The sequence below is a fragment of the Crinia signifera genome, chromosome 1 (genome assembly GCF_055691185.1).
Source record: "Crinia signifera chromosome 1, ASM5569118v1, whole genome shotgun sequence".
Lineage (NCBI taxonomy): Eukaryota > Metazoa > Chordata > Amphibia > Anura > Myobatrachidae > Crinia > Crinia signifera.
Window position 1 is genome coordinate 218,841,894 of NC_139217.1, and position 27,349 is coordinate 218,869,242.

Here is a 27,349-nt window from a genome sequence, read left to right on the forward strand (position 1 = left end):
CAGGGTGGGTATACAATTAAATTTGGGGTCTAGGAGGCATTTAACATTGGGCCCAATGTAAAAATCGGGTCTCAGGGACCATTTAATATTGAGTACAATGTACATGCGATGCGACCGATTTTTCAGACATGATGGCATAATTTTATATATTTTTTGAAGCTTGATACATCTGGCCCAAAAGCACATAAACTTTAGTCAAATTAACCTTCAACTTTACACCTGTAACTATTCCACAGAGAGGCCTTAATACATATTTACCAACTTTCTGATGTTCTACTCTTTGATATCTTAGAGGAAAATGTACATGGTATCGATATGGTACGGGAAAGGAGATTGTGAAGAGATTTGCACCACTATGGCCACACCCTCCATTGCAAATGCTGCAATTGTTGCCATTATTATTACCGATGCATTATTACAACCAAATCCCACCTACTTCCCTAGGCAAGTATGCAATTGGGTAAATCGTCTGAAACAGTAAATAAGTATGCCTACAGTATCTATCTAAATAAATATGAATGGGGCATGCCAAACTACTCAGTAAGCATGAAACAGATAGACTGAAAACTGGTAAAATGATGACTATAAAAGGGGATTTCTATAATTGTTTTCAACTGGAAAACAATTAAATTAAGTGGTGAGACTCAACGATCAGGAACGACAGTAGGGTAAGCTTGCCAACAATGTGACAGACACTTTTTGTTTAACGGAGGTCTTCTTTTAACTTGACAAAATAAATACATGGGCCACTTTCTTTCATAGAAAAAAAAAAAATAAAAAAAAATATTGCTACCCTTTAAAAATAAATTAGCATGGCCTCATTTTATTGAATAGTTTAACAGCAATTAAGTGGAAGGAAATTGGAGAGGCCAATAAACAAAGCCATAGTAAAAACAACAAACACACACACACTAATATTGGTCGTATATTAAAGAAAAAAAAAGGATGTAAATTGACCACAATGTTTCGAATTTTGTTTCTCTATGTAATTAATAAAGGTGATCTTAACTAAACATCTTATAGAGCTACTTGATAAAAGTTCAGTTTGTTGGCAAACAGGCCTGATCCAAACCAGGACTACTAAAAAGCTTTACAGAAAATTCTGCACAGTAAAATGTTTTAACAGCACTTTCCATCTACAACAAGGGAATAAGTCATTAATTTCACATAGTTGTCCTACAGAACTTCAATGTAGAAATACAAAATACTCCACTTTTAGGAAGTTATAATTTATATCCTATCTTGTGCTGCTTTCTCAAGGTAATATACATTAACTAAGTGACGTTTCAAATGCTTTGTATAGTCCTCCACTTTCTTGAAGGCACGATCACAGAAAATGCACACAAAACTCTCAGTGGAGAGGCTTGAGCCAACTGAAGATCCCGCCACAATTGGCTGTGCATCTATATTTTCTTGAGCTGACTGCAAACCATTTAAGCCGGAATCATCACTTCTTTCGGAAACATTATCACTTATATCACTTCCTTCGTGACTATGTATTCCTTCATCCTCCTCAATTTCTGTGGATTCGTTGTTGGAGGCTTCACGTGGAGACTTTACAATGTCTTTTGAATTGTTATCATTTAGATGCTGTACATTAGGTGTCGAGGGAAGTTCTCCAATGTCATTTGTGTTTTCTTCTCGCTGTTTTTTGTTTACTTCCATACTATATGTATCTGAAGCGGTTCCAGATTCATCACTTGTGAGATCACAATGTGAGTCGTGCAAGTGAAGAGCGTCTGCTACTTTTACACTCAGTGGAGATTCATTTTCATGAAATATATTGTCGGAAGTCTCAGTTATTGATGCGCTCTGAGTTTCCATAACTGGTTGGTCAATGTTTGAGCTCATCACAGAGTTCTCTGAATTTTCAACTTCTTTTATACCCAACCCAGATTCCAGTTCTACCGGCAACTCATTTAGCTCCTTTACTATTTCCACAGGCACTGAATTAAGAACAAAGCTAGTATCCAATAAATCACTCTCTATACGGTCTTCAGTTTTGTTTTTCTCTTCCTTTTCAATGTTCTCCACTACTTCTGAGGCTATGATTATATCATCTGGAAGTACTGGAGCAGATGGAGGGCAGTTTACTACCGCTGTATCATCAATGCTATCTGATTCATACTGTACTTTTTTCTGTTCAAAATCACAATCTTTAGGTGGCTTACTAGATTTCCTTTTTGTTATTTCAGCTGTGTGTGTTTTAGTTTTATTTTTTAATTTGTTTTTAAAAGGTTTATTTTGTTTATTCTTTTTCAAGCACACCTTCTGCCTCTTGGATTTTATTGCTCTGATCTCTTTTTTAGGCAAGTCTCGTGTGTGCTTGCTTTTCTGTGCCAATCTCCTTTTCTTTATATTGGTATTTTGTGCATCATTTATTTTGAGTGGCTTTTCAGATACCACACTAGATTTTCTTTTAGCACATTTAGCTTTTAAAGTTCTTTTCTCATTGCTAGCATCCTGATCAGTCTTGTGGGATGACAGCTTTTGGCTCCTTGTTGTTATCTGGCCAATGGAAGAACTGGCAGTTTGTTTAAGCTTCACACATTTCTCCTTATCGGATTTTAGTTTTCCATCAGATTTTCTTTCTGTTGACTCCACTCTTACTTCAGAGTTTTCTTTTTCTTCTTGCTTATTTGTCTCAAGGTCTGAACAAGATACATCCCCTTTTTTTGTTCTTAGCTTCACTTTGGAAACATCCATAGTGATGTCAGCACAACCTGAGTGCCTGGATTTGATGTGATACTGTAAATTACACTTCTTTGATGCAGCATAATCACACACAGGACACAAGAACTGTCGTGGGTTAACATGCAGTTCCACATGTTTTTTAAAGTTACTGCGATCTGCAGTTTTGTAGTTACAGTGTGGGCACGTTAAAGGTTTGGGTCCATTGTGGACTTGTCTGGCATGTCGTGTCACTTCGTGTTGATTTGATGCTACGTAACTGCATTGCTCACATTTAAAAGGCTTTTCACCTAAAAGAATGAAAACATAATTAAAATAAATCAGCACAGAATATTTCAATTTTCAAACAGACACATTCAAGATACACATGCTTATTTTCAAAACCAAAGATAAGAATACAATTAAAAAACAAATCATGCACAATTATGGGAATAATATAAAATCCATACCCAGCTGCTCCATTGAAAGCGTTGTTAAAAAAAGAAAAGTATATATGTACTGTTAGAAGACGCATGACAAAATCATATTTTGCAGACAAAACATTTCATGGTTCTAATAACTAACATGTTACTAATTTCCACCACTAGCAAATTATATACTTATTCACTAGTAAGGAAGAAATGACAGCAAGCTCTATGGGCCTAATTCAAGTGTGGTAGGAGTTGCTATCACTGCTGCATTCTTGGAAGCAGCACTTTGATGCTTTCTGCTGCACTACCATACAGCGCTATACTATTATAAGCAGACTTCCTGCTGCAGTATTAATCATGCATCCTAGGAGGCAGCATTGGATCACTCAATCACAACTGGGCGATTAATGGGGATACGGTCATTACCAAGTAGGTCGACAGGGTCATTAGGTCGACAGGGTCATTAGGTCGACAGGGTCATTAGGTCGACATGGGTTCTTTGTGCCAACATGTGCCGATAGGCGGTATTTCATGCCCTACCACCCACTAGGGCGTGGTGGGAGAATAGAATCGTGTGCCAAGCGTATCGAGCTATGCAAGGGGACGTGGTGGTACAATATAGTGTTTACGTTGACTGTTGACATAAGGGTAAAAAAAAAAACAAAAAAACATGTCAACCTTACCCCTGTCGATCCAATGACTGTCTAACAACTTGCTGGTGACCAACATCTGATTATTGGCATCTATTTCTGTTGCAGGGGGACAGGAAATCTCTGTCCTACAATGGAGAATCCTGACCTTTTTCCACCCACTAAACAGCATCACACCTTTGTTTTCATAGATGGAGCCCTCCAGTCTTGAGGCATTGGGAACCTCAAGACTAAACAATTTGCATACTTTAATATGCTTATGTTCACTCTCAAATCAATTATTTCAGTTATTTTTTGTTAGAACTGTCCATGCATATCAATAAGGTATAATAAGTAACTATTTTAACTTTATTAAATATATATACTATATTACAACCAACCTGAGTGGGTCCGCATATGTCTGGTCAAATGAGTTTTCTGGGAGCTTGAATATGGACACATTATACACTGATAAGGTCGTTCTCCTAAAACAAAAATAATATTTAAACTACAAGAGTCAATAATTCAAACTGCTTTAATTTTTCTAAAAAGTAATCAAGTCATTGTTAAAATTGAATTAGACAGTAATAAAAATAGGATTTTGGGTACCTACCGGTATATCCTTTTCTCGTAGTCCATATGGGATACTGGGTTGAATACTATGGGGATAGAGATCCTCCGCAGGAGAGACAGGCACATTAAAACTTTCAGTGTGGGTGCACTGGCTCCTCCCCTCTATCTCCCTCCACTAGTCAGTTAATGAAAAACTGTGCCGAAGGAGAGCTATGTGAGGAGGTATGTGAACAATATAACGTGGTGAGATTCTCACAGCACACCCAAACCAACAAAATAATAAAAGAGGTGAATCATAACTTCTGAAGTCACCAAAAACTGTAGAATAAAGTCATATATGACAACAAGGCAACAAGCCCTAACATTGTAAGGAACAGTGTCTTACAGCAGAATTGACGCACAGAGACGGGCTCCCAGTATCCCATATGGACTACGAGAAAAGGATTTACCGGTAGGTACCCAAAATCCTATTTTCTCTACTGTCCAATGGGATACTGGGTTGAATACTATGGGGAGGTCCCAAAGCTACCAGAAAGGGCGAGAACGTGCGGAGTCTGCTGTAGAACCGCTTGTCCGAACTGGGAATCCTCCCTGGCCAGAGTGTCAAATCTGTAAAATCTCACAAAGGTGTGATGACCTGACCAAGTTGCGACCCTGCAAAGTTGCAGGGCCGAGACTCCCCGGGCAGCCGCCCAAGAAGTCCCTACGGATCTGGTGGAATGAGCCTTCAACGAGCCTTTGCATACGCCTGTTGAATCGTGCAACGAATGCAATGTGCAATGGTTCTTGTAGAATCAGGAGAACCCTTCTTCTGCGCATCATAAAGCACAAAGAGACTATCCGTCTTACGGATTCTGGCTGTGCGCTTAACATACACCCTTAGAGTGTGAACCACATCCAAGGAAGATGGTATATCCGGATGTGCTGCGCTGGAAGGAACCACAATCGGTTGGTTGAGATGGAAAGCCGACACAACCTTTGGTAGGAAGAGCGGCCTTGTCCTGAGTTCTGCCTGATCCTCGTGGAACACCAGGTAAGGGCTATTACACGACAACGCGCCCAACTCGGACACCCTCCTGGCTGAAGCCAGGGCCAGCAAGACAACAGTTTTCCATGTAAGGTGTTTCAACTCAGATTCTTCCAACGGAACAAACCAAGAGGACTTCAGGAATGTTAGAACCACGTCCATGTCCCAAGGTGCAGTAGGCGGTACAAAAGGGGGCTGAATCCTCAGGACCCCTTGCAAGAAGGTTTGAACCTCCGGCAAGGCTGCCAGTTTCTTTTGAAAAAAACACAGACAGACCCGAGATCTGGACCTTTAAGGAACCCAATTGAAGTCCCAGCTCCAAGCCAGTCTGAAGAATCTCAACAGATTGTTCAGATGAAATACTGCTGGTGGTAAGGTATTCTTTTCACACAAGGCCACGTATTTCCGCCATATCACATGATAGTGAGAAGTAGTTACTGGCTTTCTTGCTTTTGTCATGGTGGCAATGACCGAGGGATGTAGGCACTTAAGGCCTAAGATCTGCCGCTCAACCTCCAGGCCGTTAAACATAGAGGTAGACGACACAGGTCTTCCACTAGCATGGCCTGAAAGGTCCCGTACCAGGCCCTTCGCGGCCAGTCTGGAGCCACCAGGATGGTTTCTGATCTTTGATGCTGAATCCGCCAGCAATGGAAGTGGTGGAAACCGGTACACCAGCTGGAAATCCCACGACCAAGTCAGGGCATCCACTGCTACTGCCCTTGGATCCCTGGTCCATGCATAGTACCTGATTCAACAGCGAGGCCATAAAATCGATCTGAGGGAGCCCCCAAAGATCCGTGATGGCGTTGAACACTTGAGGGTTAAGACCCCACTCCCGGGATGGAGGTCGTGACGACTTAGGAAGTCCGCCTCCCAGTTGTCGACTCCCGGAATGAAGATTGCCGACAGGGCTTTGACATGATGCTCTGCCCAGGAGAAGATTTTGGTTGTTTCTCTCATGCAAGGCATGCTCTTCGTCCCACCTTGAAGGTTGAAGTACGCAACCATGGTTGCATTGTCCTACTGGACTTGCACCGCCTTGCCCTGTAGCAATGGGGCCGCCTGTAACAGAGCATAGTAAACTGCCCTTAACTCCAGTTTGTTTATGTGCAACCTGGATTCCAGAGGAGACCAAGCGACCCTGGAGACGGACTCCCTGCGTCACAGCTCCCCAACCTCTCAGACTGGCGACTGTGGTTAACAGAATCCAGTCCTGGATCTGGAAACAATGACCTGCCAATAGATTGGATGTATTGAGTCCACCACTGTAGAGAGATCTTGGTCCTCGCTGCCAGGCAAATTGTCCTGTGCATCTGTAAGGGAGACCCCGACCATTTTGTCAGAATATCCAGCTGGAAGATTCTGGAATGGAATCGACCGAACTAGATGGCTTCGAATGAAGCCACCATCTTGCCCAACAGCCTGAGGCAGAGATGAACTTAAACCAGAGGGCTCATTAGGACGTCTCTCACGAGCTGCTGTAATGTATTGTCTTTTTCCACAGGCAGGAAAACCTTTAGTTCCATTGTGTCCAGAATCATGCCCAGGAACACCATCCTTTGGGCCGGGACCAATAAAGACTTTGGAATGTTCAAAATCCATCCGTGGTCTCTTAGAAGCTGCATGGTCAGATTGAGGGCACTCCTCAAGGCCTCTTCCGAACCTGCCTTGATCAGCAGGTCGTCTAGGTAAGGTATAACATTTACCCTTTGAAGCCTGAGGAGCAACATCATTTCTTCCATTACCTCCGTAAAGACACGCAGGGCCGTAGACAGCCCGAAGGGTAGCGCCCTAAACTGATAATGGTCATTTCCCAAAGCAAAACTGAGGAAGATTTGATTTGGGGGCCAAATCGGGATGTGTAAATAGGCGTCCTTGACGTCTATGGAGGCTAGGAACTCCCCTGGTTCCAGGCTAGCAATTACCGAGCATAGAGACTCCATCCTGAATTTGAACACCTGAAGGAAGTAGTTAATTGATTTTAGGTTCAGGATGGGCCTTACTGAGCCATCTGGCTTCGGTACCAGGAATAGGTTGGAATAGAATCCCTGACCCTGTTCCAGCCTTGGAACCTGCACAATTACCCTGGACTGAAGGAGCTTCTGAATGGCACCCTGAAGGAGACTCCGATCCTCCATGGAGGGTGGGAGGGCGGACTTGAAATATCTTCGGGGAGGGGGCTTAGCGAACTCCAGCCTGTAGCCTATCTAAATAAGATTCCTGGCCCAGGAATCTAGGCACGAGGCATCCCACACGTGGCTGAAGTGCAACAGACGAGCTCCCACTTTGAGAATTTCTCGTGGTGGGCGGACCCAGTCATGCAGCAGGCTTGGAAGAAGCTGCGGCATTTGCACGGTCCTGGTTACCCGAGGAGTTAGGTTTCCTAAACTTGCCCCTTGTGCCTCTATTGGCATTGGAGGCACCCCTGGCCTTGGGGCAAAATTTAGACCCACGAAAGGACTGCTGGGCCGGGCTTGTGAAAGTGCGTTTAGCAACCGTGGGTGCTGACGGGAGGAAAGTGGATTTACCTGCCGTGGCCTTGGAAATCAAGTCATCCAGCTCACTTCCAAAGAGCCGTTCACCTGTGAAAGGAATACTTTCCACACTCTTCTTAGAGTCCACATCAGCAACCCACTGACGCAAACCATCCTGGATTTGTGTGGACCAAGTATGAATGGCCTTAGCCATCCAGCAACTGGCTAGTACTGGGCGCTGGGAAGCCCCACTAGCCGTGTACATGGACTTGAGTGTAGCCTCAAGCCGCCTATCTGCACCGTCCTTGAGAGTGGATACACCCAGGACTGGCAGCAGTACCTTCTTTGAAAGGCGGGAGACTGACGAGTCCACCACAGGCGGCTCCTCCCACTTCTTTCTTCCCACAGGATCAAAGGGGTAAGCATTTGCAAACCGCTTAGACAGCTGGAATCTCTTTTCAGGGTTCTGCCAGGCACCTTTAAAAGCATTCTCTAACTCAGCTTGCTCAGGAAAATATATTGGCTGTTTTTTCTGAGTCATGAAGAAAGGATGCCCTTCAACGGGTTCCTCTAAAGGAAGTTCTAAAACTTCCCTGATGGCTCTAATTAGGGGCTCAGTACCATGTGCTGGAGCCTGTTCGGGAACAGTATCTTGTTCCACCTCATCCTCCCCTTCATCTAAGATGTCATCATCGTCAGTATCAGGGGCCATTGCTGCAGCAGGCCTCTTGAGGCTGTGCAGGCTGAGGGGTGAGAATATCCACCCTTGCAGATAAGATGGCCAGTTCCCTCTGCACCCTCTGTGTCTGTTGCTTCCCAGCTTTCATCAAACACTGAGAGTCCAGCAGAGTTTTCATGCTGCTGGCCCAAGCAGGCTCTTGACTATCTGCCTGCGGTCCCCTCACAAGCTGTGGGGGTACCCCACTGACCTGAGTGGCCACACCAGTAGGCTGTGGTGACATACAGGGCTCACATGCAGGTTAATTTCTTCACCATGATGAGGCTGCACCCAAATCAGAGCAAAATGGGGGACCAGTACACCCTAAACCTTAGCTCACAGATCTGGGAGAGCTGGTAGCACAACACAGTGAAATAACAACAATAGACAAGCAATATAGCGCAGCAGCACTAAAACGCTTAAATTACTTGCTGTCTCTGCCGCGCTGCAAGGATCAGAATCCACCACACCACTGAGGAGCTGTAATTGTGACCTCTGTCAGCATGAAGAAGCAGGATGCAGAGACTGGTCCCGCTCTGAGTGAAGCCCCGCCCCCTATACATGGAGCTGGCGCTTCTAAAATATTTATACTGGCATAAAATGTGTTTTTAATAAAAACAGCAATGGGTATCCCTGGTGGTCAAGCGGCAATCCCCCTATGCCAGTGAAATTATGTGGGGGGGTCCGCAGTCCCTGCGTGAGGGCCGCCGCTACTGCCACCGCCATCTTGCCGCACAAAGCGGTTGGGGTGTCCCCTTGTGGGACCCCCAACCTATACTCACCACAGACGTCTTCTGACCTGTCAGGGGTGTGCGGCAGCAGGGGGACTTGCTCGCCACAGCGCAATGCTGTGTGGTGACAAGTCCCACACAGGACAGATGTCCTGCAGCAGGGTCAGCTCTGCACCTGAAGAGGCCAGGGACGGACCCTTCCCCTGACTCCCACGAAGCAGGACCGCTGCTTGGTCAAAGCAGCACCCCAAAATAACAAACTAAAATAAAATGAAGAACAAACTCTGGAGCATCCAGGAAGCACTGCACATTTTTCTAAACTGACTAGTGGAGGGAGATAGAGGGGAGGAGCCAGTGCACCCACACTGAAAGTTTTAATGTGCCTGTCTCTCCTGCGGAGGATCTCTATCCCCATAGTATTCAACCCAGTATCCCATTGGACGGTAGAGAAAAGGGGGAAATTTACAACGAAGGCTGATCACGCCGATCCTGGGTACGACCCCGATCGTCATTAATCGGCCCTAAAATAGATTACGTCTAATTTACAATGTTGCTGTATTCTCCTGAATAAAATTTTAATTTTATTAAAATTAGTCAATCCTATCTGGCTTCACCATCGAGAGAGTGTAGTGGGAAAAGGGAAAAGATGAGCTGAGGCAGCAGGGGGAGAGAGGGTGACAGACGGGCTGGGGGAGACAAAAACAAATAAGAGCGGAGAGTGAAAACAATCGACACTGCGCCACAGAATAAGGCGTGTGTTGCATTCCTGGCAATGGACACACAAGCGTGTCACGTCCATTGCCAGGAATTGGGCGCGTGAGCGTCAATTGCTAGTATGCCAGCCACCACATACGGCCAGCTGTCGATACGTCAGCAACGATTGTGCTGGCCCCATCAGTACTACGTACTGTATAAGCAAAACAGGTATCTGGTACATTTTGTACAAACATTGACAGTGAGTGCAATGAAACTACAAGTAGTGTACTCTAAACCTCCTGCAACATGACAGTAACTCTAACCCTCCTGCAGCCCAAATCCCATTACAACCAATGATAAACCTTTCATTGTCCAACTCTCCACTGTCTGAACCTGCCACAGTCCAACTCCCATTACAACCAACTCCATTTATGTCCATCTGGCACTTGCGCGTATTACACCCATGTGCAGAAAATGTTCCAGAAAAAAAAAAAGCGGTTCCAGACCATTGGGTGCTGGAAAATCATGGTGTACCTGTAATTATTTATAGAAGACACAGCTGCAAACAGTGCAGATACTGTTAACAGACGAATATTATTCCTCCTTCCTTTTTCAAACTGATGATTAATCTTTTTAAACTTCTTATCTTCCAAAGTAGCAAGTAAACTTATAAAGAATACAATTTATACTACTTCTGGGGTGCAGCAGCAGATAACTTTATCCATTGTGTTATATTTGCAATTCATTCCCTTTCTCCCAAAACTACATAGGTCCAGCATCAAAACAATCTCAGCCTTTCTTATGCAAAGGAGAGGGCTTTTAGAGGCTTACAAAATGTGGCAAATGTAGGAATATTTTTTCTTGGGTATTGAAATTGCTCAGAACTTACAAATAATTTCAGCATATAGAACAGATGAAAACTGCTATAAACATATGTACACAAACTGGGCAATAGTATAATTATGGCAGATGTAAATACAAAACTTTTTTCTGCAGGTTTTATTGAGTGTGTCCACTCAAGTACAGAACATGTTTCAGCCATCCAATCAGATGCTATACAAAACTTCAATCCTTTTCACACATTGATTGTTCAGAGAGCACTATTTAAATTGCAGACAGATAAGAATTAAAACATTTTAGATTAATAGCCACCAAGTTACATTTTTGATTGTCAAAAGGAATTTGATCGGGGAATATGGGAAAGCCATCAAAAATGTTTGGGGCTCTTAACATAATTAGGGAACTTCACTGATTACTTGGGACAAATTAATCTGCCGTATACATTCCCTTGTAGGAGGAACGCTTTAGCAATTAATTTGAATTTGCAATCTAATGGTGTGTATACACAGTGAGATTCCCTTGCTATTCGACTTACGATTCGAGTGCTATGCAATCTTTTCTTACTCTGTACTATTTACATACAATTCATACAATCTACATTCGATTTGCACAATATAGTCATTGCTGGCCTGTCTATCTGGGTTTCGATTTGTGCTGTCATGGAAGCGCATCAGGATCACAAGGTAAAAAAACCGGTGTGATCTGCATACGATTTTGACAATATAGTAAAAATCTACTCTCACGTGTGTACACAGCATAAGAGTCATAGGACAGAACTAATGCTGGTGGACACCTACATCCAAACAGCTCCCAAAAGTTTGAGCTAATAAATGATTCCAATACTATGCACTGGAGTAGATAATCTGTGCTGTCCATGGTATTGGAAAAATTTAAGCTCAAACAAAACATTTGAGCAAGTTATGAAAATGTTTCAACTAAAAACTATTCGGTGATGTTATTTTATAATGCTGTGACATTGGCTGTTGTGTAAAAGGCTATTAAGTAATTTATTTATTTACAGTTTCTTATAGCGCAGCAGATTATGAGTAGAAATTAGAATATAGAATTTTGTCATTTAGAATGATGTATTGTTTGGGTACTTGTGAGTTATCTGGGCGTCCGATTTTGGTACTAGATCGCATACGATATCGCATGCGATATCGCATGCGATTTGCGATTTGCATGCGATATCGCATGCGATTTGCGATTTAGCATGCGATTTGAATAAGATTTGCTATTAATTTCATTACCCCACTATCCCCAAAGTGTGTCTATCAACGTGAACCCGAAGCGTGGCGAGCGCAGCGAGCCCGCGAGGGGCGGCGGTACGTGTCCTCCGACCTTTTCATGCCCTACTATCCACTAGGGCGTGGAGTGAGAATAGAATAGTGTGGCGAGCGCAGCGAGCCACCGAGCCCGAAGCGTGGCGAGCGCAGCGAGCCCCGCGAGGGGACGCGGACACCTTCACAGGTATCCGCGTGCCCTTGCGGGCTTCACAGGTGTCCGCGTCCCCTCGCGGGGCTCGCTGCGCTCGCCACGCTTCGGGCTCGGTGGCTCGCTGCGCTCGCCACACTATTCTATTCTCACTCCACGCCCTAGTGGATAGTAGGGCATGAAAAGGTCGGAGGACGCGTACCGCCGCCCCTCGCGGGCTCGCTGCGCTCGCCACGCTTCGGGTTCACGTTGATAGACACACTTTGGGGATAGTGGGGTAATGAAATGAATAGCAAATCTTATGCAAATCGCATGCTAAATCGCATGCAAATCGTAAATCGCATGCGATATCGCATGCGATATCGCATGCGATATCGTATGCGATATCGCATGCAAATCGCATGCAAATCGTAAGTACCCAAATCGGACGCCCAGATAACTCACAAGTACCATTGTTTGCTATACAATGCTGCTTGCATTTAAATCCTGATTGAATAGAGTGTGGGGCTTAATCAATAATAAATCCTTATTTTAACCCCTTCACGACATTGCCTTTTAAGGTATTTTTTTTTTTTTTTTTTCCTCCTTGCGTTCAAATAAGCGTAACTTTTTTAATTTTCCGGCTATATAGACACATGAGGGCTTTTTTTTTGCGGGACAAGTTGTACTTTGTAATGGTACCATTTACTATACCGTATAATATTCTGGGGAATCAGGAAATAATTCAATGTGGGGTAAAAAAAAAAAAACCGCCATTGCACAATTTTGCGCTGGTTACGGTTTTTTTGGAGTTCATAGTTCGTTTAAAATGATGGGTTATCTTTATTCTATGGGTCGTTACGATTCTGGTGATACCAAACTTATATATTTTTCGTTATGTTTTACCACTAAAAAAAAAAATCGCAACTTTTACGGTTTTTCTAATTTGCGTTGCGTCGCCATGTTCTGCGGCTTATAACTTTTTTATTTTTCCACCTACGGACCTGGGTGAGGGCTCATTTTTTGCGGGCTGAAGTGTACTTTTTAATTAATACCATTATGGGATATGGGCGACTTTCTGATCTCTTTTAGTTATTTTTTTTTGGGTACGCGATGCGACCAAAAAACGTAGTTTTGGCGTTGGGGATTATTTTCCGTTTACGCCTTTAACCGTGCGGGATAACTAATGTTATATTTTAATAGATCGGACTTTTAGGAACGCGGCGATACCAAATATGTTTATTTTTTTTATTTATTTTTATTTGGGAAATGGGGAAAGGGGGGTGATTTGAACTTTTAATATTTTTTTATTTTTTTTTTATTTTTAAACTTTTTTTTTTTTTTTTTTTACTTTTACTACAAGGCCCCCTAGTGTACTTGACCACTAGGGGGCGCGATCGCCTGTACTAGGTTCAGCCATAGAGCTCTATGGCTGAACGTAGTGATTTTATGCACTTCCTTTTACATCCTGCCTGAGGCAGGATGTAATAGGTATGCATACACGGCCAGCACAGGGGTCTACATTAGACCCCTGGCTACCATGGCAACCGATCGGCACCCTCCGATCTCGCTGCGGGGGGCCCCGATCGGCGCCGGAGGGGGGCGCCCCCCCTCCGATCAGCTATTTAAGCACTGCGGGCGCTTTGCCCGCGGTGCTTAAAGGGTTAAACGGCCACGATCGGCGAACTCGCCGCTCGTGAGAGCAGGGACCTGGCTGTAATATACAGCCATTACCTGCTCTCTTTCAAGCCAGCTCACTCCGTGAGCTGGCTTGATTCCCCCGCAACCGACATATGACGTATATATACGTCATATGTCGTGAAGGGGTTAATGCAAAAACACTGGGATACAGTTTAGTACCTCATGAAATACGACTGCAAATGAATTATGTATTTAGAGGTTTCTAAACAGGTCATTTTTCGGGTGATTTTTTTCTTCTGAATAGCCAAAAAAAAAAACCCGGTTAAATGTTGAGGAACTCGAACACAGAGGTTGTACTGGTAGCTAATGTGTTTTTGAATGTGCAAATGAAAGTTGAAACTGTTCATTGCCTACAGTTTTAGAAACTTTCATCTACACCAACATATCACTATTGGGACATTTTACGTACTCAAAAATACTCTAGAAAACTCATTTATACACCTTTTCCCTCAGACAAGCCGGGTCACACCCAGGAATTCGTACCCAGCTGTGACCTCACTTGCAGACCCTTTCCACTAGTCACCCAACCCAGCATAAAGCATGGTGGGTGACGTCATCGGAAGGCGGGCAGCTCTGGGAGATGAGAGCCTCTCCCAGCAGCTGCTTCTACATCGCAGTGAACAGGACCCGGTTCGCATCGACCCGCAATACCTTTTTCCACTGCCCCTGGACTTGGGAGCATCCTAGGTCCAACCCAGGTAACTACCCGGGGTTGGAGTCCTGGGTTAGTTGACCCAGGATATCTGCTTTGGACGTGTTTCCATTAGTGAAAAACCCAGGGGGACGCGCATCGACCCAGGATATTTTTGCTAGTGGAAAAGGGGTATTACTGAAACACATTTGCTGGCTATTTTAAGTTGCAAATATCAACCATTTGACACTATTTTTACTGCCTCCAATATGCTTATGGCCATCGACACTGCCATGCTATATTATTTGATGGTTCAGGATGATATTACCACACTTCCATGTACTTTATGGGATACATACAGTTAAGGCCCCCATACATTAGTCCGACTTGTCCTAAAGACAAGTCGGACCTGATTTCCCCCTGCAGCTCGCCGGGAGGGGGACACACGACTTGCAAAACTTTGCACATCAAATGCCTAATGATAAATTGCATGCGATTTATCATATGCAACTCCTGTGGAGCTGCAAGGTGGAAGGAGCAGGGGGGCAGGCCGGGGACTCTGCTAGTAGGGCAGAGGCAGTAGGCAGGGGATGCTGCGGGGGACACAGGTGGCAGTAACAGAGTCAGGAGCGGTCAATGCTCCCCCGCAGCGTCCCCTGCCTGCTGCCTCTGCCCTACTAACAAATGAAACGCATCATCCCCCGCCCACCCTGTCCGCCGCCCCCCTGCTCCCTCCACCTGCACGAAAAACTGACACTGCCTCACTGCTCTGGCTCCCTGGCCTGCGTCCGCCGTCTCTGTGTCCCCCACCAGCCACCTCACAGAGTCCCCTGCCCGGCTGCACATAAGATTTAGCAAATCTTATGTGCAGACGGTCCGACTACACAACTTCGATCCGATGCGCACAGGACCGTGCATCGGGTCGGACAGGTGTCTAGACATGCGATTTGGCCCGATCCATCTGAATTGGGTGAAATTGGGACCAAATCGCATAGTGTATGGGGCCTTTAGCCTACAGTCAGGCAGAATACAGACAACATCATCCCGAAAGAGATAATCCCGATAAGGCATAAATAAGCTGCCCTCCTTAGAACACCATACCCACAAGCCTTACGCTAACCCTTGCCACCTAAATTTAAACACCGCCCCCTTTTAAGTGCCTAACGGTAACCCAGTGGTTACCAAACTTTTTGAGTCACGTCACCCTAGAGTATCAATCTTCTTTCAGGGCACCCCTGATTGAATTAATTTGAAAAAATAAAGTAAATTGTGTTCAGATATCAGTTCAGAGGTCATGTAATTTCATCCGAAATCGCCAGAGAAATGCTCGCTGAGCGACCATATCCCCCGAGCGTACATGGAGACTGTTGCAGGAGCACTACTGACACACATCTGATATATCTAATGTGCAGGAGGTTCAATCTCCAGGTCCAATCCGATGAGCCCAGGGCCGTCCATCGAATCGGATGGGATGCCAAATACATGCAACTTGGTCAGTTTTTACTCAATTTCTCAGCCCGATCAGTCAGAATCTGGTGAGATTGGCCAAAATTGCAGTGTTCAGTGGTCTAAACTGAATCCGCCCCTTGGCTGTCTACTGCTACTATATATTATTCTATAATATACTTAATCAGTTCGGGAAAAAATGGACCAGCTTAACAATATAATTAGCAGTTGTAGACAAAGTACATTTACCCCTCAGGAAACTTTAAACTATATACAATATGTACTTAATATGGTTTTAGCGATGGTCGATTATTGCCAATTATTGGTAAAAATTGGCCGATATATCGGACGATTGGTCGGAAATTGGACAATCGGCCAAAAAATCGTTCTAGTGTGTGGGGGCCTTTAGTAAAGAAACCCCAAAGTAGTTATACTGTTTCAGCAAGGTCTCTAAAGATGGTTAGATGTAAAGATTTCAAAGCATACAGTTTCAAGATGTGCTGATCAAGCTCTTTTGAAGAAGCACAAAGAAACTGGCAACGTTGACGACTGTAAACACAGAAATCAGCCAAGGAAATAGTGCATCAGATGAAAGTCAGATCATGCTTACCTTCCATTAAAAATCAGTACAGCAGTGCTATCTGCTCTGAACTGAACAGTGGAACGCAGGCATGCCCATCAACTGTTCAAGTCTGGCCAGAAGTGGTCTTGATGCAGCCTAAAATTAATTGCAGCTAAAAAGCCATAACATCGACATGGAAACAAGACCAATCTGCTCAAATATGCACGAAAATAGAAGAATTGGGGACTGAAGAGTGGAACAGTGTGTCTGCAGGCAACACTAAAGCATGGTGAAGGATCCTTGCAAGTGTAAAGGTCCATACACACTGAGTGGCTTTCTCCCCTGCCTGGCACTGTCAGTGAGGGGCGGACAGCTTTCCGTAGTACATCACTATGGAAAGCTGTCCACAAAGCTGCTTATCTCCTGGTAATGCCAGCAGATGAACGGCTTTCACGTCAATGATGAGGGAGCACGCATCACTGCTCATTGCCGAGTTGTAAACACTGGGTGGCTTTGACCTAAAAGCCGCTCAAAACACGAAGTTGGATCGGCTTTTGTGCTCAAAATCGTCCAGTGTGTATGGGCCTTAAGGCTGCATTTCAACAAACTGAAATGGAAATAGGGATTAATACTGTCCTCAATGCTAAGAAAAACCAGGCAGGTACAGTACTCCATCAAAACAATACCATCAGGGAGGCATGGGATTGGCTACAAATGTATTTTGCAAAAGGACAACGACCCCAAACATACAGCTAAGTTCATTAAAATCTATCTTATGCGTAAAGAAAGAGTCCTGGAAGTAATGAAATAGCCCTCACAGATCCCGGACCTCACATTATGGGGTCTATCTGGGATTACATGAGGAGGTAAAAGGATTTGAGCAAGCCTACATACACAGAAGATCTGCAGTTAGCTCTCCAAGATTTTGGAACAACTTCACTTCAGCATTGCTTCAAAAACTGTGTACCTTGAAAAAAAAACTTCCATTTTTAAAAGCATTCTTACTCTGCAAGATATTTCGAACAGTACTCTATGTATTATGTATATATCAGAAGAAAAAAATTTGAACTTAGAGTGCCCCTGCGCACCCCTTTTTGCTGCTAGTGGTTTTTCTTCCTGGTGTTTTCCCAAAACACCGAAGATAGATACAGGAAGTGGGTAGTAGGAGAAAAAACCTCTTAGCGCACTTGGTGTCCCTTAAAAAGATCTTTATTTTATTTCATCATTAAAAACATCAAAAACATTTTCTTAAAAATTCACAAGCATCAAAAAATAGTGAGATTTCCTGATAAATGAAAAAAATAGTACAATCCTCCTTACCCAGATGGCGGGGTGGAGCCAAAGGGATGGTATAACAGGGTGTTTTTCGTGAACAAAAGAATCACCCTGTAGGCTCCACAGGCTTCTGGGTGGGAGTAAGTCCTCCTGGGTTAGTAGCAATCCTGGGCAAACGCGTTTCGAGTCCTGGAGACTCTTTATCAAGGCTCGATAAAGAGTCTCCAGGACTCGAAACGCGTTGGCCCAGGATTGCTACTAACCCAGGAGGACTTACTCCCACCCAGAAGCCTGTGGAGCCTACAGGGTGATTCTTCTGTTCACGAAAAACACCCTGTTATACCATCCCTTTGGCTCCACCCCGCCATCTGGGTAAGGAGGATTGTACTATTTTTTCATTTATCAGGAAATCTCACTATTTTTTGATGCTTGTGAATTTTTAAGAAAATGTTTTTGATGTTTTTAATGATGAAATAAAATAAAGATCTTTTTAAGGGACACCAAGTGCGCTAAGAGGTTTTTTCTCCTACTACCCACTTCCTGTATTATGTATATATGTTGTAAGTGATCCTTACTATTAAAAACAATTAGCTTCCCACTCTTGTAGTAGATAACTATCATATTGACACACAGCCTACTGTTATACACAGTTTTGTGGATGGTCCTAAAGCCTGTATGCCGAATTCCAATTTCATAACCCCAAGGTGGATATAGTAGGCAAGTCAAGAGATCAAATTCACTCAGATAATACGACCTGTTAGTTCAAAATATGCCTTGTACAGTATGTGCAATTTTAGGACAGCTAACCAATATTGCCAGCACTAGCTTGTTCATATTTTAGTTATGCATGAAGGCGTAAAGATTTTTATAGGACAAAAAGTCTTTAGCTTATAGTATCATTTAGACATATGATGTCCAGCACAGAAGATTACAAGGTGTTGGTTTATATGGTCAGTCTTGATTTAATGTTTCACAGGCAGAAGGCTACTTTAAAATGTGGTGCACTAAATTTGTATGCAAACATGTTATAAGCCACATCAAAAATTTGGCATGCAAGTTAAGGACTATCAGGAATTATAAAACAAAGACAACATTTAGCATGTTTTCATGATATAGTTTAAATATTACCTGTATGTGTTCTTATATGCTGAATATAGTTATTTTTCCGATCAGAAAAATAAGAACATTGAGAGCATGTATAAACAATCCGTGGAAAGTGGTTACGTAGATGTTTTTTCCAGTGATATTCACTGACTGTGGTATAAGTACATATGGTGCACTTGTAAACTCTCTCATTGTCAGTAGTTTTGTTGTGGTGCTTTAAGTGTGCCAAATAGTGATCAAACCGGTTGGTGTTATAACCACATCTGTCACATCGGATTGGTCCTTTGGAAAAATCCACTTCTTCAGAGGCACAAGAACCAGAATCCTGAACATTTTTGTTGGTGTCATGGTCAATGAATTTCTTGGCACTGTGGTCCTTTATATGATGAACAAACTCTTCTTCAGATTCTGCCTTATACTGGCAAGGTCTGCATCTAAAAGGCTTACTTTTAGTACACTTGTTTTTGTCTTCTGTAGCAGATGTAGTCTCCACATTCTTTTCTGGTTCCTCTTCAGAGCTAGTTTTATGGGAAGCTTCTTGATGGTCACACTTCTCGCCTTGTATTTCAGAGGGTTCCACTTCTAGGTTTTCAAAAATGCTTGACTCATTCTCCAGACTGGACTCTTCAATATCCATTCTTTCCCCATCACTATCTGAAAAACTGTTTTCATATACTGTTGTCAATTCTGCCATTTGTCTGTCCTCTTCTAAGGCATAATCAACACCATCTCTTACTTCTCCAGTCAGAGCAACATTTGCTAGCATGATCAATCGAGGAGCTGCTACCTCTGCTTTAGAAAGGTCCTGTAGGCCATACACATCGCCAATGCCAAATGAACCACTGTTGCAGAATAAGCTGCTGCTAGCTTGGCTAACTAATTGAGTAGCCATGGCAAGAGCTACAGGAAAAAAAAAAATGGATCAGTCACATGACAAACAGATGGCAAATCTATTGAAATAAGCAATAGTTATATTTGATAAACAAAAAAAGCATTCTATTACTTATCCAATGTGAAAAGGTTTCACAAATTTATCAAAGAAAATTAATTTTGGTATTTTGCACCGATGTATAAAACAGTTATGAATGGAATAATAGTATTCAAATTTCACATACAGTATACTCCTCTGCCTACCCCCATAGAAAATCTCAATCTAAAGTTAACTGCTTCAATGCTTTTTTGGGGTGGAGGGGAAATTACATTGCACAGTAGAGACTTCACAATATAAGACAAGTATACAAAGCAAATTTCAGGCAGCAAGAAACTAATACGGCCTACACACATGCCGATATTAAGGCATTTTCTAAGCGATTTTGCTTAGTTTGGCAAAGTCGCTTAGAAAATGCCCTCACCTCGGTGTGTGTGTGGGGACTATATCGGCAGCAATGCGCGTCCCCGCGCGTCTTTATCGCTGGCGCTGTCTGCTCGCTTAGCACACAGAGCTGACAGCTCGCTTTGTGTGTGGGCTGTCAGCTCTGTGTGCTATGCGATAGCGGCGCAGCACAGCCCGACCTAGCGTAGCTAGGTCGACCTACACACATCGCTATGTGTGTAGGGCCCATAAAGCCCTCTTTTGCCGAGCGACATGCTTAAGTACGATTGCTCTGCACCCCACAATGCTGTGTGCTGAGTGATTCTGATGAGTGGGCCTTGTCTATTTTTTATAGGCAAAGCCCCGCAATATGGCAGGAAATAGGTTAGTAGTGTATAGCTCGGGCTGGTCGCTGTACGTGGGGATCTCGGTCACTGAGGGTGACATTTACACACCAGGCCATGCTCTCCTCTAGTCACTGTGTGTCTATCTTGCTAGCCATATTAAAATGTCTTTCCCAAAATGGTGTCACCTCCTCTAGCATCCCTAAGGCAGCTCTGTACCTTCTGTCCCTGTCTACCACTGAACCCTGCACCTCAATATAATTAGTACTGGATGTGGAATTACATTTCTGCAACATAGCTCTGTGTTTGATGGCCCACCATTTTTGTTATCGCATTATTGTTATATGCATGTCCTGTTTCCTACTGCTTTAAAGTACACCTTGTACAAGTTTTCTGTCATTTGTACTTTTTGGGGGGACTGGCCCTTTAAGGGTGACCAAACTGCTGATGCGGCCCCCGATGAATTTGAGTTTGACACCCCTGCCCTACAATGTCTGTTTAAACAATGTGGTCACAAGCCATAGGGCACCCTAAAACTAGGAAAGGTGAGTGCCGATGTTTAGTGTATATATTGTTTATTAGATATTAGTCTTATTGTGGTCACATTCTCTCATGCACCCTGTTTTAACCCATAATGCATAGCTTATGTTAACCAGTTCCCTAGATGATTAGTGACAGGTGTGTTGGTAACTGCTCACCTATAAAAGCACAGTCTGCTGTGAGCTTTAGAGCAGATAGCATGCCTGGAATCAAACATTGATGTGATAGCTATGTGTATTGTAGCCATTTTGAGCGGTAGTGTTAGGACCTGCAGAAAAGTGGGGTCCCCTGAAGGGGGCTGCAGGCTTAAATGTATTGATCAATTCATGAACCAAATCTCCACTATTTATTATCAGTTAATTTAGTGTGTGCAGAGCCCCTACAATGATTGAGAATATATATATATATATCTATATATATATATATATATATCTATATTATCTATCTATCTATCTATCTATCTATCTATCTATCTATCTATCTATATAGATGGGGCAGGGATCCGGCACTCCCAACAAGATGATTCAACTACCGCGGTGCCTTCCTGAGAAATATAGCCTTGGAAGTAGATCATACAACGGGGCGGCACTCGAACGGATTTATCTCATGAAATAATTGCAGACCGACAACTGCTTTGGTCTGACGTTTCGGTAATTTAATACCTTTTTCAAAGTCTTTGAAAAAGGTATTAAATTACCGAAACGTCAGACCAAAGCAGTTGTCGGTCTGCAATTATTTCATGAGATAAATCCGTTCGAGTGCCGCCCCGTTGTATGATCTACTTCCAAGGATATATATATATATATATATATATATATATATATATATATATATATATATATATATATATATATACACACACACACACACACAAAAACTTGCTGGAGAAACCGCACACTTTTAAATCCAATTAAAGTTCGTAGGTGCCAGAACATACGAAATACTATATTCTGAGATCCAATCCACTGAAGGTATTAGAGCACAAGAACCAGCACACCACCATTTCAAGATGAAAAAACTTTTTAGTAATTCAAAGCATGAGCCATCTATATATATATCTATCTATCTATCGATAGATACCGGCACTCAATCCCTTCTTACTTGTAGTTGCCCTGGTGCCTTCCTCAATTACTGCAATCCAGGAGGAGGGTAGATAGAGATGTGAAGAGGCGGCACTCTTAGGTCTTTGAAGAAATATTTCAGGCGAGAAACACCATAACTTATATCAAGATATAAGTTATGGTGTTTCTCGAGTGAAATATTTATTAGATAGATATATTTCTTCAAAGACCTAAGAGTGCCGCCTCTTCTCTCTACGTAATTATATATATATATATATATATATATATATATATATATATATTCACATTTATGCTTTTAAGGGCAATTCAATTGTTTTAATACACCTAATCAACCATTTAAAGTGATGGAAGCTCGAGGGGTAATGTTTCATTGTTTTCAAGGCGCTCAAATAGACTGAATTTAGCCATGTAAAGCTAAACTACTTAGCTCACCAAAAGATAGCGCTTCTGGGCTGATTAATTTTATTTTTGGTATCTGCAAGAAGCAGCAATCTGGTAGTGCAGTCACACAACTATTCTTTCGATTATATTATGTATAGCAACTAAATCCATCCTAACTCATGAATACAACACAAAAAAAATTAGGTTTGTGAGCCAAAACAAGTCACTTTCTATCCTACATTTCAGCTTGCCACTCCCAGGGGTGTGCCAGGGAAAATTAACTGAATTCTCCAACATCAGAAGCAAATAAGAATCCAGCAATGGTCCATGAATTGATATCGCTATATCTCAATGCAAAGGAGAACTTAAGGGTGTGTCCAAGACCGTTCTGAAATGAGAATATATAACTACCCGGTCTCCACTTTCTTTGTATGACAGTTCATTGTACCTGGGAAAGGTGCAGTTTGCAAACATTTTTATTTGTTTAAGTTGTTCAAAATAATAATGACCCTATTCTGTAGATCCATATACCCAATTGGGCCACTAATATTGTACCACTAATTTCTTTCACAAAGCACTTCAAACCCTATAATAATTTGTTTATATAGTAATATATAGGTAATACAACCCCTTAACCGTTTGAGTGCCAATGTTGCGGTGTAAAATATCTGCAAAAAGTGCCAGGTCGGAAGTCAAGGAATATAAATCACTGATTATTGCTGGAAAATATGAATTCAATTAATTTAAGTTTTGTTAAATAGTTCACCAAAAAAATAAAATAAAAAAATAATCCACTGTGAGCATTTTTAGCAGATATTTTGCACATCTCTCACAGCATAGTTGGCACTCAAAGGGTTAATATTGTCCGAAGACTTATATGCACCAAACAATACAATATTTTTTTAAGCACTGATTAACATCCGGTGGGGGCCGGGGATGATCGCACTCATGTGGAGCTCTGATCTCTCATCCTTGGCCCCCGGAGGTGAAGTGCGGCAGAGATGGTGAAGAGAGGGGAGGCCTACACGGTGGACAGTGGTGGTGACGGAGGAGGTGGACAGGGATAAGAAGGGAATCGCCGACGCTGCTGTCCTCCAGCCCACCCAATGCTCCGGGCAAACTCAGTGGCGCGGCCCTGCTAATCTATTGTCCCAGAAAGGGCCCAACTCTGGCCCCAGGAACTCTCCCCCCCCCCCCCACAAGGACAGCCGATAGATCCATCCAAGCTGACTCCAGTGGGTGCAGAAGGGGAGATGGCCTGTTGAGCCCCTCCACTGCTGCCTGCAATGTTATGATGGCATCGCTGACGACTGCCTAGGATCTGTGCCGCTAGCCAAATATGTACCCCATATCACCCCTGTCATGTTCTATATCGGTACTGTTTTTCTACTTACTTACTACCTATCTGGCTGTTGCAAACACCAAGTGGCGCCGCTGAATGGCTGCCTGGGTGCTGCATAGCACAGTAAATTCCCTATGCCCATGTCCCTCATTGTTTTACTTGTTCCCAACCTGGCTGCTGCACAGCAATCCAAATCTAATTCCTAGTATACGCAAGTATACCTGGCCAATAAAGCCGATTCTGATCAGGTCTTTGTTCAACTGAAGGAATGAAAAATAATGCAATAATGACCAAAGCAATTAACTAGAGTGGCAATGAAAAGATAATACACATTAAAAAACATTATACAAATGAATGTCTTGTAGTTTTCATAAAAACATAAAAAAGGTACAATTCACTTTATAGATGTTATGCAAAAGGAATACAAAGTTGTACATTAAATAGAAAGATTAATCGCCAGTTCCCTAGCAGGATGCACCTTATTTTTGTGTATGGCTATCATATCCTTACTAAACCTGGCCTATGTGCTAGATCGCTCAGAACACTCAGGGCATTTTCTAAGGCAGCGATCTACTGTAGTTAGAGAGCTTAGAAAATGCACTTGAATTGCCCCGCGTGTGGGCTTCAATAGACTAGCATTCGCACGTCACTTTAGACGGGAGCTCAGGTATTATATAACAATTGTTTTCCCCCTTACGCACTTCATTGTTTGATCATTAGCAATTGAAATGCACCTACTGTCTACATTACAGCAGTGTTTGGTCTGGAGCATACAGGATTGTGTTAACATAATAATAGGGAGAAAGAGACCCCTGTGATGATCCCATAAGCAGTTCTTGCTGCTCATCTGTCAGGACAGGATTAGAAGGCTATTTCCAAACAATTTGAAGTCCATCAGTCTACAGAAAGACTATATACACATGAAGTCCAATTGAGGAAGCTTGTAGTCTCACCAGGAGTGAGGCCTGTAGCAAGATCAGGGGTGCAAGCACTGAGAATAATGTTTTAGCCTGCTGAATACCACCTTCTTGTCAGATTGTATTTCACATGCGCAGGAGTGTTAAAGCACAGTGATGTCATAGTTGGAGATTATCTGTTTAGTGACCACCCAGGATAACAGGTTTAGTTGGATGAAGCTATTATTGGTCTAGTCGTGATCACTGGGCCTGTTACACACAAGGAAAACAGTTCCTGCTGATTTTTAGTAAGGGGCCCAGTTATTTTTAGATTCTGTTGTGGCTGCCTCATATTAAGCAAACTACAAAAACTTATTTTTAATTTCAGAAGCTGCTTGCAGGAACCGGCACCATCTTCAGATGGTATTGGATCCCATGGACCAGCTCCATCTTAAGCAGCCCATACACGGTCCGTTTAACGGATCCGTTTGGAACTTAATTAGCACACATCGGATCGGATCCCTAGGGCATGCACTGCGATCCGATGTGTACCTAGTACAAAAAGTATGTGCAGCACATACTTTTTGTACCGTACTATGTGATGCGCGGGAGTGCGCCTCGCATAGTACAGAACGGAGCCATACACAACGGACCGTGTATGGGCTCCTTTATGGGTATGAGCACTGGGTTGCAAATGAGGGATCCAACATGATCACTCCAGCAGTGTCAAAGCATGGTGCGCTTGTGTGCTAGCAGCAGGATCAAAACCAGATGCGTTAAGTTGCACCGCTATTAATTAGAGACATAACTGTTCACATTTAGGATGGAGTGGATAATGGCTTTTTGGAGCAGCTGTCCCCACAATTCTGAATTACTCCAGTAGGTAAAAATCTACCGCCAAAAAGGCCAATAAGCTCATAATAACAAAAAGACCCCATTAGGTCAGTGGTTTTGTTTATTGCATCTTAGATTTGAGACACCCCCCACCAAATTGCATGTTTTTGGATCCAAGTGTCACACCAGTTATAACAGCTTCTTCTGTGATGCCATTTGTACAGGGCATACTGCATATGTACTGTCCCCTATATAAACCTAAAGGCGCTTTCCTACAAAGCACTTACAGTGGGACAAACTGCTGTTTAGTTACTATAGCCTGTTCTCACATGGTTTAAGAAAAGGTCTAATCTACCAAAACGTGTCAATAGTATGCTTTCTGTATTAATGAGGATGCTGCATCAGTGATCAGCAACCCGTAAAAGGTTTGCATTAAAGAGTTCAAAACTTTAGTTTGCAGGAGCGGATTACTGTGCGTAATCACAGGGGAGACTGCTCCGGCCATTTTCTCCCACACAACAGAAGGAGCGCTGACACCGGGGACTCCCCGCCCGCCCCGCCTGCGTGTAATGTCCGCCTCACGGGTTTAACTGTGCGTACTAACCCGTACGGACCACCAGAAGCCCCGATTACGCCACGATACCGTGAATAAATACACAGCTCTGTACACCACTGGGGGTTAGTCACGCGTGGCATGCGGGGCCCAGGAGGCGATCAGGACCGACTCCTAACTTTAGCAAGGACCAACTACCGGAACTGGCTAACAGCAGCGGCATCTCGGAGGCATATAATCAGCACCGCCACCAGGGGCTGCAGCCACCAGCCCCGTGTTAATTACAATCACCATGTTATGGGGTGTAACTTTTCTGCCAGGAACCGGCCCCCAACACATTATCCCCTGCACGATGTCTGGACAGTGGACAGGAAGACACTGGCATGGAAGATGGGGTACGGGTGTGGGCACAGAGCGGTCTCCGTGAGATCGGAGGTGCACAGATCAGCCCTGGACAGCGCCTCTCCCAGCAGGCACAGCGCCGCCGCCTATAAACAGCAGCAGCTAGAGCAGGGCCAACTCTGGACAGCGACGGAGGTGGCTGCGGGAGCACACAGCGAGCCGGGTGTACGCACCTATAGACTATACAGGGAGTGTGTAGGTGTAGTTATCGTGTGTGAGGGACACCTTCTGTGACTTGGCCTGGGCTCAACGGCCGCAAAAAAGTTCTACCAAACTGCAATCCCCTAACTCCAAACTCCGGCACCTCTCACCGGCCAAGTGGAGGTCCGCGCTCACCTCACACTCAGCACCGTATCCACCGTAGGACGGATCGACCCTGCTGTTCGGCGTTCTCGGTATGAGAGTATCTGAGTATGCTCTCACATTCCTACACACGCTGCACTCAGACTCGTACTCCCCCCCATCTCCTCCTCCCTCTTCGTCCTGTACAGCGGCAGCAGGGAGCGCGCACGGCCTATATCACGTGCGCGTCTCCGCCACTCTGCGCGACTCGCTGTTTCCCGAATCCCGATATATGGTAACGGACGCCAGGGGTAGTTACAGACCAGAAATGGTGATAGATACCGGTAGCATCTTGTTTCTTTAAACGGGTCTAAAGCCAGTTAAACCCCTTTCACATTACGAGGCTGAAGTTGGCTTTTTATTCGGCCTGCTTCTTATGCCCCTTTCAGACCGCACT

The 27,349-nt window shown here is 43.6% G+C and overlaps 1 protein-coding gene across 1 annotated transcript; it reads right to left on the reverse strand.

Annotated features, from left to right (window-relative positions):
* Nucleotides 1-803: 803 nt before the first annotated feature.
* Nucleotides 804-27,112, reverse strand: REST (RE1 silencing transcription factor). Its single transcript, XM_083179275.1, has 4 exons — nucleotides 26,947-27,112; nucleotides 18,949-19,824; nucleotides 4,132-4,215; nucleotides 804-2,981 (listed from the first exon to the last, which is right to left on the reverse strand). The coding sequence occupies exons 2-4, from the start codon at nucleotides 19,814-19,816 to the stop codon at nucleotides 1,231-1,233; spliced, it is 2,703 nt and encodes a 900-aa protein (XP_083035401.1). The 5' UTR covers nucleotides 19,817-19,824; nucleotides 26,947-27,112; the 3' UTR covers nucleotides 804-1,230.
* Nucleotides 27,113-27,349: the final 237 nt, after the last annotated feature.